At 38.0% G+C, this 12,545-nt stretch overlaps 1 protein-coding gene across 1 annotated transcript in view; it reads left to right on the top strand.

Annotated features, from left to right (window-relative positions):
- The window catches only part of LOC128691374 (F-box only protein 33), a 40,721-nt gene extending 30,479 nt beyond the window's left edge, over positions 1–10,242 (top strand). Inside the window, exons 7-8 of the mRNA XM_053780216.1 lie at positions 1,623–1,768; positions 7,494–10,242. Of these exons, the coding sequence (XP_053636191.1) occupies positions 1,623–1,768; positions 7,494–7,631 (284 nt within the window). The 3' untranslated portion in view covers positions 7,632–10,242. The remainder of the gene's footprint in view (positions 1–1,622; positions 1,769–7,493) is intronic.
- The last annotated feature ends 2,303 nt before the right edge of the window (positions 10,243–12,545 follow it).

Here is a 12,545-nt window from a genome sequence, read left to right as displayed (position 1 = left end):
ATATAGCTTATAAATATAGTTGACGTGTCAGCGGATGGATTTATGAAGGATGAGGTTAATCATAGAATTGATGAAGGAAAACAGGCGAGTGGTGCGTTGAGGTATATGTGGAGACAAAAAACGTTATCTATGGAGGCAAAGAAGGGAATACATGAAAGTATAGTAGTACCAACACTCTTAAATGGGTGTGAAGCTTGGGTTGTAAATGCTGCAGCGAGGAGGCAGTGGAGATGTCCTGTCTAAGGGCAATGTGTGGTGTAAATATTATGCAGAAAATTTGGAGTGTAGAAATTAGGAGAAGGTGTGGAGTTAATAAAAGTATTATTCAGACGGCTGATGAGGGGTTGTTGAGGTGGTTTGGTCATTTAGAGAGAATGGATCAAAGTAGAATGACATGGAGAGCATATAAATCTGTAGGGGAAGGAAGGCGGGGTAGGGGTCGTCCTCGAAAAGGTTGGAGGGAGGGGGTAAAGGAGGTTTTGTGGGCAAGGGGCTTGGACTTCCAGCAAGCGTGCGTGAGTATGTTGGATAGGAGTGAATGGAGATGAATGGTATTTGGGACCTGATGAGCTGTTTGAGTGTGAGCAGGGTAATATTTAGTGAAGGGATTCAGGGAAACCGGTTATTTTTATATAGCTGGACTTGAGTCCTAGAAATGGGAAGTACGTACAATGCCTGCACTTTAAAGGAGGGGTTTGGGATATTGGCAGTTTGGAGGGATATGTTGTGTATCTTTATACGTATATGCTTCTAAACTGTTGTATTCTGAGCATCTCTGCAAAAACAGTGTTTGTGTGAGTGATGTGAAAGTGTTGAATGATGATGAAAGTATTTTCTTTTTGGGGATTTTCTTTCTTTTTGGGTCACCCTGCCTCGGTGGGAGATGGCCGACTTGTTGAAAAAAAAAAAATTAGAACTGGACAAGATTCTAATGCTCTGTTTATTCATGTGAGAGATTTTAACCGTCCAGTTGATTTTCAAAAGGCTGAGAAAGTGGTAGCAAGCAAATCCATGATCGACAGGAGTATAAATGAATCATGTTTCATGAAAAGCAGTTTTAAAAATATGAATATTTCCTTTGGTTTATATAAATTGGATTCATTTATAATTAATAAAATTTGGAGAGAATTTAATGATACATAAAACAAGTAATAAATCTTAATTCTTGGGTAGAGTATTAGGTGGGTTTCACGGAGTCGGGTGTTGTCACGCGTGTGGGAGATGTTGCTTTGTTGCGGGATGTGATGGTGAGGTGTAGTCTTGACGCTTTATATGCCTTCCTTTGATGTTTTGTTTTTATAGTTCCTTGATAATGTGAGAAGCCACGCAAGCGCTTGGAATTTCACTATTCTTTCACGGTGGTTATTTTGCATGCTCTGTCTTGTTATTCATAAACTATACACAGGTATTTTGTGGATGTCATTATTCAAGTTTCCTAGTCAAACTTGTTTTATACTTGTGCAACACTCAAGTTTCTAATAGTGGCAGTGTGAGTTACAGATATTTTGGCCCCCTTTTGCATAATTCTGCCTTGTTTCTCCCTTGTCATTGGTGAGCTTATATTAGGAAATGTCCTCGATATTTTATATACCAGTTGTGTTAACAGTTTAATAATTGTTTAGGTTATGGATATGGTGGAAGTGATGTTGTTGCCATTGCAAGACTCCGTGGCACTGGCCTGAAGGATTTGTGTATCCCAGAAGACTGTCTTGAAGCTGATGACTCCCATGAATTAGCAAATGAAGAGGATGTAGAGAATATTGCTGAGGTATGTTTGTGTATATAGCAGTGCCAAGTTATCTGTTAGTACTCACTGGGTACATGGTTGTTGTAACCATAAAGTATTATTATAATTTTTATTATTATTAATATTTTTTTTTTTTTTTTAACACATTGGTCATTTCCCACCGAGGCAGGGTTCAGAGAAATGGCAGAGTGCTGACAGTATAGTGATAGGGACTGGAGAAAAGGTTTAAGCCCATATAACTTGAGATGGGGATTAGAATGATAATATTCTGTATCTAATGATGAAACTTAAAAAATGTAGGTTCATTGTTTAGTAGAGGCATGGTGGTATTAGATACAGTACAATAGACCCCTCTAATATCATCTGAACTGTCGTATCTGTGCACCTTTGGCAAGACAGTGATAGTGTGAGGGTGAAAGTGTTTCTTTTTTGGGTCAATCCTACCTTGGTGGGAGACAACCAGCACGTTAAAAAAAAATTTTTTTTATTAAGACTGAAATTTTATGACTCAGTTTTGAGTAGCATGGGATGATGACTGAATGCATGTCATAAATTTAGAAGAAAATAGCTTATAAGGTGGTGCATGAAGGCTAGTTACCTATAATTACACTATAGTTATGCATTACAGTAAATCTCTAACAGATTTCAGCAGTTTGGCAAAATAATTTACTGGACAAATTCTCTAATTATCAAACATAATGGACAAAAGTCTGTAAGTCTGCATTTTGTGTGTAGTAATAATATCCAGTTGTCTTCCGAAGTACTGGGCCAAGTCCACTAACACTGATGTTTGTCTGGTATGGGCCAAAGCAGCCACATCCAGGAGCAGTCTTTTTTCGTTGTTTCCTGAGCCATAGGCCACCTGCTCAAATTTATTTGTGTTCATTCACATGTACACTTGTCATTCAGTCTAATTTTTCCTGGATTTAGAATAATTTTGTGTGGCTTTATTAACATACTAAGTAAAGTGCAATTAACAATTGCTTCAAGTGGTGGTGCAATTAACAATTGCTTCAAGTGGTAGGACAATTAACAATTGCTTGAAGTGGTGGGGCAATTAACAGTTGCTTGAAGTGATGGGGCAATTAACAATTGCTTGAAGTGGTGGGGCAATTAACAATTGCTTGAAGTGGTGGGGCAATTAACAGTTGCTTGAAGTGGTGGGGCAATTAACAATTGCTTGAAGTGGTGGGGCAATTAACAATTGCTTGAAGTGGTAGGGCAGTTAACAATTGCTTGAAGTGGTGGGGCAGTTAACAATTGCTTGAAGTGGTGGGGCAGTTAACAATTGCTTGAAGTGGTGGGGCAGTTAACAATTGCTTGAAGTGGTGGGGCAGTTAACAATTGCTTGAAGTGGTGGGGCAGTTAACAATTGCTTGAAGTGGTGGGGCAGTTAACAATTGCTTGAAGTGGTGGGGCAGTTAACAATTGCTTGAAGTGGTGGGGCAGTTAACAATTGCTTGAAGTGGTGGGGCAGTTAACAATTGCTTGAAGTGGTGGGGCAGTTAACAATTGCTTGAAGTGGTGGGGCAGTTAACAATTGCTTGAAGTGGTGGGGCAATTAACAATTGCTTGAAGTGGTGGGGCAATTAACAATTGCTTGAAGTGGTGGGGCAATTAACAATTGCTTGAAGTGGTGGGGCAATTAACAATTGCTTGAAGTGGTGGGGCAATTAACAATTGCTTGAAGTGGTGGGGCAATTAACAATTGCTTGAAGTGGTGGGGCAATTAACAATTGCTTGAAGTGGTGGGGCAATTAACAATTGCTTGAAGTGGTGGGGCAAATAACAATTGCTTCAAGTGATGATGTCAAGAAAAAACGTGTACAGTAGAGCCCCGCTTTACGTTTTTTTGCCTTACAGCGTTCAGCTAATACAGACATTTCAAATTATGACCAAAACTTGCTATACAGCTCCCCTACCTGACTTTCTAACATGGTCACTGAGTGCCACCCGGTTTGTTTACATTCTCCGTGAGCATGTCTCTCTATTATGTCCAGAAACTTTCCAAAATTTCAAGTGTTTTAAAGTTATTACATATTTGTATGTACTCTGATAATTATTCTTACGTGTAACTGTATCTAAATAAACTTACACAATGTGCTGGCTTGCAGGTACACATTAAAATCACTAAAGACCATCCCTCTAGTCTTGACACCATAGTAATAATATACTAATTCATAATAATAATAATCACTTGACCACATTAAATGTCTTATTTTACATTAATAGAGATATTTTCATTAATTCATCTGTATTCTCTTCAAAATTATATAAGAAATATGTTACATAGCATATAAACATGATACATAAACTCACAGAAATATGAGATGTGGTAGCCAGGCGGAGGAAAAGAATTACGTTTTCTCTGGTCCAGCACCAGAGAAATTGTGGATCAATGCGTGTATGGCCCAGTCACTCCCCTTAAACTGTCCAAACGTAGATCTACGTTTTTTCAACATTTAAGAGTATGTACAAAAACGTAGATTTTTTTTTTTTTTTGTTTTTACATTTCAAAGTGTTTAAAAAAACTTTGTTCTACTTTTTTTTATATATTTGAAAATATGTAAAAAAACATAGATCTACTTTTGGAGCACTACGCATGTGAATGTAGATCTGTTTGGGCAGTTTAAGGGTTAAAACTACACATATTTTAAGGTAAGTAATAAGTGTACTGTATGTGTATTTTATCCCTCTGGGCTGCTTTCAGTATCGTATATTACGTTTGGAAGGGGAGCCAAGGCTACCTACACCTGACTTCCTACAAATAAATACTATTCACCTCTTACCCTACATTAAGACTACAAATATTTTTAGGTAAATAATGAATGTACTGTGTATGTATTTTACTTTTTATTGTTTTTTAATGCCTAGTTCTACTCTCAGCTTAATATATGTGTAAACTTGTTATCTGGCATTCGTATGCATATATATGTGGAAAAAATTGCATTCTGCTTTCCGGCGATGTCTACTTTCTGGCGGTAGCCTGGAACCTAACCTGCCATATAAATGGGGCCCTACTGTATATGACTTCATATGTGAATTACTGAATATAAATTTCCATGTTGCATATTATATTTGGGATAAAAACATTGTAATTTATTTTTCTGCTAGCAGAAAATCTTGTATAAATGCTTTTGAATTACATACAATTAGTAAATTTTTATTGGTAAATTTCTAAGGCCTTTTAAAACTTTCTATAGTACAGTAAACCCTTGATTTAATGGATCTCGATTAAATTGACTTCAACAATACTGGACAGAATCTGCTGGATTAATTGATTCAGAAATGGTGGACAAAGTTCATTGTTTACAGAATTGTTTATTAATGCTACTTTTTTCTACTATCATGACCAAAAAATCCCATCTCCTTCACGTCGTACAGTGGACCCCCGGTTATCGGCCAACTCGGTTATCGGCCGGTTTTTCAGTGCCCGGTTATCGGCCCTTAATTCGGTTATCGGCCATTTGGGACGCGTCCATCCGCCGGCTGGGGCTTCTTGCGCGTCAGTTTGGCTTTGTCTCTCGGTGGCTGAGGAAGCTTCTGCTCATACATCCAAACATTTTGCTTGTTTTCCATTTTTTTTTTTTTTTTTTTTTGTAATGCAACTGTGAAATAAGTAACTATGGCTCCAAAGAAAGTTCCTGTGGTAAAGAAAGTGACAAACAGCATGGAATTTAAGCATGAAGTGATAGAAAAGTTTGAAAGTGGTATGAAGGTGGTGGAACTTGCCAGGATGTACAGCAAGAATAAATCAACAATTACACTTATCCTGGCAAAGAAAGAACAAATCAAAGATGCTAATGTTGCAAAAGGAGTAACTTTTCTATCTAAACAAAGGCCACCAATAATGGATGAGATGGAAAAGTTATTGTGGATTAAGGAAAAAGAATTAGTGGGAGACAGTATTGTGGAGTCTATTATTTGTGAGAAGGCAAGGCAGTTGCATGAGGATCTTGCAAAGAAAATGCCTGGAACAAGTGCTGCAGTTAGTGAATTTATGGCCAGCAAAGGATGGTTTGATAGATTTAAGAAGCGGCTGGAAAATTCATGCAGGAATTCCAGGGGTACATAGAGGCTGAAGGATTCAAACCCCAACAAGTGTTCAGTTGTGACAAAACAGGCCTGTTTTGTAAGAAAATGCCAAACAATACCTACATTACCCAGGAGGAAAAGGCACTGCCAGGACACAAGCCTATGAAAGATAGGCTTACTCTTTTGTTGTGTGGTAATGCTAGTGGGGATTTCAAAGTGAAGCCTTCACTGGCGTATCACTCAGAAAATCCCAGTGTTCAAGAAAAACAATGTCATGAAGAATAGATTGTGTGTGATGTGGAAAGCTAATCATAAGGCATGGGTCACAAGGCAAATTTTCAAAGAGTGGGTTAATGATATGTTTGGCCCAAGTGTGAAAAAATACCTCCTGGAAAAGAAATTGCCACTCAAGTGCCTTCTGGTACTGGACAATGCTCCTGCACATCCTCCAGACTTAGAAGACCAAGTGTTTAGGGACTTCCATTTTATAAAAGTGAAGTTCTTGCCTCCTAACACCACTCCTCCAGCCCATAGACCAGCAGGTCATTTTTAAGTTCAAAAAACTCTACACAAAAGCAGTGTTTCAAAAGTGCTTTGAAGTGACCTCAGACACTCACTTGACCCTAAGAGAGTTCTGGAGGAATTGCTTCACTATCCTCCATTGCAAAAGCCTTATAGGTAAGGCTTGGGAGGGAGTGACTTCCAGGACTTTGAACTCTGCTTGGAGAAAACTGTGACTAGATTGTGTCCAAGCTAGGGATTTCGAAGGGTTTGAGGCTGACCCTGACTCTGCCGACCCTGTGGACTCTATTGTGGCACTGGGAAAGTCCCTGGGGTTGGAGGTGAGTGGCGAGGATGTGGAAGAGTTGGTGGAGGACCACAGGGAAGAGCTAACCGCTGAAGAGCTGCAAGAGCTTCAACTTGAACAGCAACAGACTGCAGCTGAGGAACTTGCTTTAGAGGAGGAGGAAGAGGGAGTGAAGGAGGTGCCTTCCTCAGAGATTAAAGAGGTGTGTGCAATGTGGACTAGGGTGCAAGCTTTTGTAGAAAAACACCACCCTGACAAAGCTGAAACAAACCATATCTGCAACATGTTTAGTGACAAAACCCTGTCCCACTTCAGGGAAATCTTAAAAAGATGCCAGAAACAGAGCACTCTGGACAGTTATTTTGTGAAACGGGGGTCCAGTGACTCTCAAGCTGGTCCTAGTGGCATTAAAAGACAAAGAAGGGAAGTAACCCCAGAGAAGGCTTTGCTACCTAAAGTCTTTATAGATGGGGATTCCCCTTCCAAACACTAACTCTTCCCTTGTTCCTCTTCCCTTACTTCCAGAAGCCAGCATTAGCCTTCAATAAAGGTATGTAATACTTAAATAATTGTTTAAAAAAAATATTTTTTTTGTGAATATTTTTGTATGGAACTGATTTATTGTATTTCCATCAATTCTTATGGGAGATATTGACTCGGTTTTCGGCCATTTTGGTTATCGGCCGACCTTCTGGAACGGATTACAGCCAATAACTGGGGGTCCACTGTAATCACCATTACTAGCCACCTACTTTTCCTATTATGCCATTAAATGAAGGGTTTGCTATACTTGTCACTAAGCTTTAACCATTAAGAAATTTTCATAAATTAAGGGATTTAGCTTTGTTATTTAACATATGAGCTAATTGTTTATATATCTTAATTATTACACAATGTTTACAGGATGTTTCAGCTGGATTGGGTCGAACATGGCGACCATTGGCCTTGTCAGACCTTCATCCTTGTGTTCGTACCACAAGCAGTTTTGACACTGACCAATACATACTCCCAATTGTTCTCGCAGATTCTGTGATAAGTTGAGGCTCACAAAACAGTAAGTTAAACAGCTACACAGTTCACCAAGAAATAGAGGTAAAGTACTTTTAATAGAAGGTAGCAAAAGATATGTGGTACTTTTAATAGAAGGTACTGAAAGATAAGAGATTCTTTTAATAGCAGGTAGCAAAATGTATGAATGTATACACATCATGAAAATAAGAATGTATTTATAAAGTATTTTAAAAACTATTAAAATGTATTAGAATAAAAAGGCTGAAATTAATATAGAGCCGTGTATATGAACTTAGGCCCCATTATTCATTAATGATACACAGTGTTAAATGAGAAAATTTACTGAGAAAATATTGACATAAATATGGTACAAAAACTTATCTGGTAACATAGGAAAAATTCCTTTTAGGATGATTGTGGCAAAAGGGTAATATCAGCAATCCATTACTGATGTATTCACCAAGTTGTATAAAAAGCATTGTACTTCATGGTATTTTGCATAGTTTGTTCTCTACAAATGATGGATGCTAACACAAGGCATGTGTATCAGTCATTCAATATGTTCCTCTAGGATTACCCATATATGATACCGGTATGAGTCAGGCTACTCTATTATTGTCATAATACACCTTTTTAATTTCTTGCACCTAATCTCGTCTAATGCAGTTATGCCCTAATTTCTAGGATAAAAACCATTAGTGGTTATTTCTAGGCAATCAACATAAAATACTTAAGTTTTACTAGATGCTGATTTACATCTTAGGCACCTGGCTAAACTAGACCCTAGTTTGAGGCCTAGAAAGGTTGCATATAAATTTTTGAGGGGAAAAAAAAGTTAGGATAGTTCTTTTGTAGTTCATTGCTGTAGTTAACCGTGTAATGAATATACTTTACTCAAATCAACCTGCCATATACATACAGTACATGTTTTAAAGGAATCCATAGCATTAAAGCAAAATGTATGATTGTTTTTTAAACTGTGATCTGAGGAATTATTTGGATTTACACATTTTATTAAAGCACATTACCCAGTGTATATTTAAAGTTAGTCCTTGCTTTTTTCTTTTAAGTAATTTAATATTTTAAGAAAAATATTTTTGTTACATTTATCTAATACTAAGGTAAATTTGTCACATCGGTGATAATAAACATAATTATTGTTTTACTAGTATGGTCAAGATCTATAATGTGCATGCTTGTCTTTCGACTGTACCCATGAAATGGCATAGTGGTTGTTGAACAACCCCATTCTGTCATACAATTTGGTGATCATCAACCTACTGTATTCATGACTCAGAATAACTCCATATTTTATTAAAGGTGTTGTGAAGTGAGAAATTGTTTGCATATGAAGAGCCAGTTCTTAAAAGTCATGGTTAAGACTATGTATTGAGAAGCAAATTAGTCTAGCATAGAGTTGTAACCAATACTGCATGTGATATTGACATTTTTTAAATAAATTAAATGTTGGCCAAATAGTTTAAGGAACTATTAGAAAAGTATACCTGCCACATTCCCCCTGAATACACAAAATCCCAGCATTATTTACTACTCCTGGGGGAAATAGTTCTCATATGGATTTTGTATTTCATAAATATAGCAGTGCACTGACAAGGCTTGTGAAAATAATGAAAATTTATTTTTATATTTTTTTTTTTTTAAATGTATATTTTTCATTTATAGGAGTGTCACTATTCATGTACAAAGTCCAAGTGTATTATATATATAAAATAACCATGGTTGAAGCTCTTAATTTATGCTGTGACATTCCCTCATACAGAGCTTAATGATGGAGTGACAATTTGTGTGCATGATTCTGAAGATCAAGCTATATAAATAGCAATGAATCATGTTTGTGTAAATACTCCTTACTCATAACAAAAAATTCTGCCAAGATTCTACATTCCACATTGAGACTCTATAATGAACAAATGCTTTTAAAATATTTCTTAGTAATAGATTAGACTTTATTTAAAATATTTTTTGTATCATACTGAGCTAGTTTTTCCTTCTTAGGAAGTGTAAAAAATCAAAATACATAATTTATCTGTCATCATCTCTGGAATGTAATTATATACATACAGCCCCATAGTGCACATGTTTGGTATTTGAAAGTAATATTACTTGAATGGGGAGCACTTAAACTGCCTTCCTTCTATTTCTCTAGCCTTGAGGGCATGGTCACATGCACACACTTTCCCTAGACATTACAGATGCATTTTTTATTTTTTAACATACCAGCCATCTCCCAGAGAGGCAGGGTGACCTAAAGAGTAAAATGAAAGTTTTTCTTTTTATATTTAGTAATTTATACTGGGGAAGGGGTTACTAACCCCTTGCTCCTGGCATTTTAGTCACTTCTTACAACAACATGCATGGCTATGGATGCCTTCTAGTGTTAAATTCTTGAAGCATCTAAAACATTCATGAATTCTAAATGCTGTATTCATGTTCACTTAGTGGTGGAGTTCACATACATCTTTGCCAAACACTTCGGCTTTTCATTATTTACTAGGCGATTCACATGTAAAAACTACCAAAGCTCTGCAGTTAATGAATATCCTTGCATGTGTATTTGTTTGATAACAGTCTTTGTATTGAAGTATGAAGCTGTCATTAAATGCCTATTTCTTTCACTGCAGATCTGGCATTTTTATTTATGTTTTGAATACATATCATATATCATAGTCTTCTATGTAGTAGCAAATTTTTATTTTATCTTGAAAGTGTATGCAATGTTGTTTGTGTATTTTTCAAGTCCTTTCCCAATATTCTTTATCTGTTTACCTAGGTGGCACTTTCATTTGAAGTATTTAGTTTTTATTTGGAGAACTTTTGTCGCAGTTAATACATTAATATGTCACTTTGGGCGTCAATACATTGGCCGTTTCCCAAAGCAGAGTGACCCAAAAAAGAAAACACTTATATCATCATCATTCACTCTATCACTGTCTTGCCAGAGGTGTGCCTACATTACAATTAAAAAAAAAAAACTGCCATGTATCAACACCCCTCCTTCAGAGTGCAGACACTGTACTTCCCACCTCCAGGATCAAGTCCGACTAACCGGTTTCCCTGAATCCCTTCGTGAATGTTACTTCACTCACACTCCAACAGCATGTCAAGCCATAAAAACCATTTGTCTCTACTTGCTCCTGTCTAACACACTCGCAAATGCTTGCTGGAAGTCCAAGCTCCCTCCAACCTTTCCTAGGCCAACCCCTGCCCTACCCTCTTCCACTGCAGATTTATACTCTCTCCAGGTCATTCTATATCGTTCCATCCTCTCTAAATGTCCGACCCACCTCAACAACCCCTTCTCAGCCCTCTGGAAAATACTTTTAGTAACCCAACACCTTATCTCCAAAGTACAGATTCTTTGTTATATTCACACTGCACATTGCCCTCAGACACGACATCTCCACTGCCTCCAGCCTTCTCCTTGTAGCAACATTCACCACCCATGCTTCACACCCATATAAGAGTGTTGGTATAACTTACTCTCATACATTCCCCCTCTTTGCTTCCATGGATAATGTTCTTTGTCTCCACAGACTCCTCAGTGCACCACTCGCCTTTCTCTCCCTCATCAATTTTTTTAATTCACCTCATCTTTCATAGACCCATCTGCTGACAAGTCCCCTCCAAAATATCTGAACACAGTCATTTCCTCCATATTCCCTCCTTCCAATTTGATATCCAGTCTATCATTACCTAATTTTTTGTTATCCTCGTCACCTTACTTTATATGATATACTTAATTTGTTTTTGTATTAAAGCTTCCAGGGTCCTGACCCCCAGTCTGAAACTTGTCCACAGGATCCAAGAATTTTCAAAAAAAATTTATTTTTTCTTATGAAATGGTAGAGAATCTTTTTCTGAAGATAATAAACAAAAAGTATGAAATTTGATGGAAAATTGATGAAATTACGTTATTGCAAATTTTGCTGCATCAGCAATATTTGCACATTTGCGATTTTGCCTACTTTTGACTCCATTTTAGGCCAATTACATTATTCCAGTCAATCAAATTCTTAGTTATTCCACTAGTATTACTTTTAGTTTAATGATTGAGCACAATAAATCGCCCAATCAACTATTTCAGCTACCAAATAAAGTGATCGGAAATCGGTAATTTTACCTATTTCACACAAAGTTCAAAATATTCCAATTTTAAAGTAAGGTCCAGAATAAATAATGCACCTCTTCAAGGGGGGCTCCTTGGCGTGGTGAAGAGGCTCTTGGTCTGAGGAATTAGACCTGTCGGTCTACTTCCTCAGACCGAACCTAATTACCCCCCAATCCCCCGTTCCCTATCCCATCCTCCCCATCCTCCCCTTTTTCTTTTCCTCCTCCTCCTCCCCACCCCTCCCTTTTGCCCTTCCTTTTTGGCCTTTGTTTTTTTTTTTCCCCACAGGCACGCTAGTTCCTAGGTAGGGGAAAAGGTACCGGGGTCCATCCCATTCCGTTGAGGTTCTTGGCGGTGGCGTAGTTTGCCCTGGAATCTGGATTGCCTGGGGATGTCCTGATCCCTCTCCGGTATCCCGGAGGGTGGCTTTGGGTGTCTCTCGGGCGACGGGTGTATCTCTGGAAGCCACCTTTCGGATTCCGGGGGTGGTGGCCGAAGGAGGTATGCTTTGTGGCGGATTTCCGGCCGCCCTCTCTTTTGTCTACCGAGGTAGCTCGGCAGATGTGAGGTTGCTATCCCGGATTGCCGGTTTACTGGCATGATGGGTAGGGTATGGCACGGGTTCCATGCTGCATCTGCGCTACTTGCGGTGCTGAGGTCCTCTTGGGCGTGGAGGGAGATTTCTGGCCCTTTCATTCCTCCTAGGAACTATCCCTCCCCGGTCCCCCCTTTTTTTATTCTTTTTTTATTTTTATTTTCTTTTCTTCTTTCTTTTTTTTTCTTAAAAACAAAAAGAAAGAAGTAACCTAACCATG

The sequence above is a fragment of the Cherax quadricarinatus genome, chromosome 36 (assembly GCF_038502225.1).
Source record: "Cherax quadricarinatus isolate ZL_2023a chromosome 36, ASM3850222v1, whole genome shotgun sequence".
Lineage (NCBI taxonomy): Eukaryota > Metazoa > Arthropoda > Malacostraca > Decapoda > Parastacidae > Cherax > Cherax quadricarinatus.
Note: the sequence above shows the minus strand (reverse complement) of the source record. Positions and strands in the feature narration are given on the sequence as shown.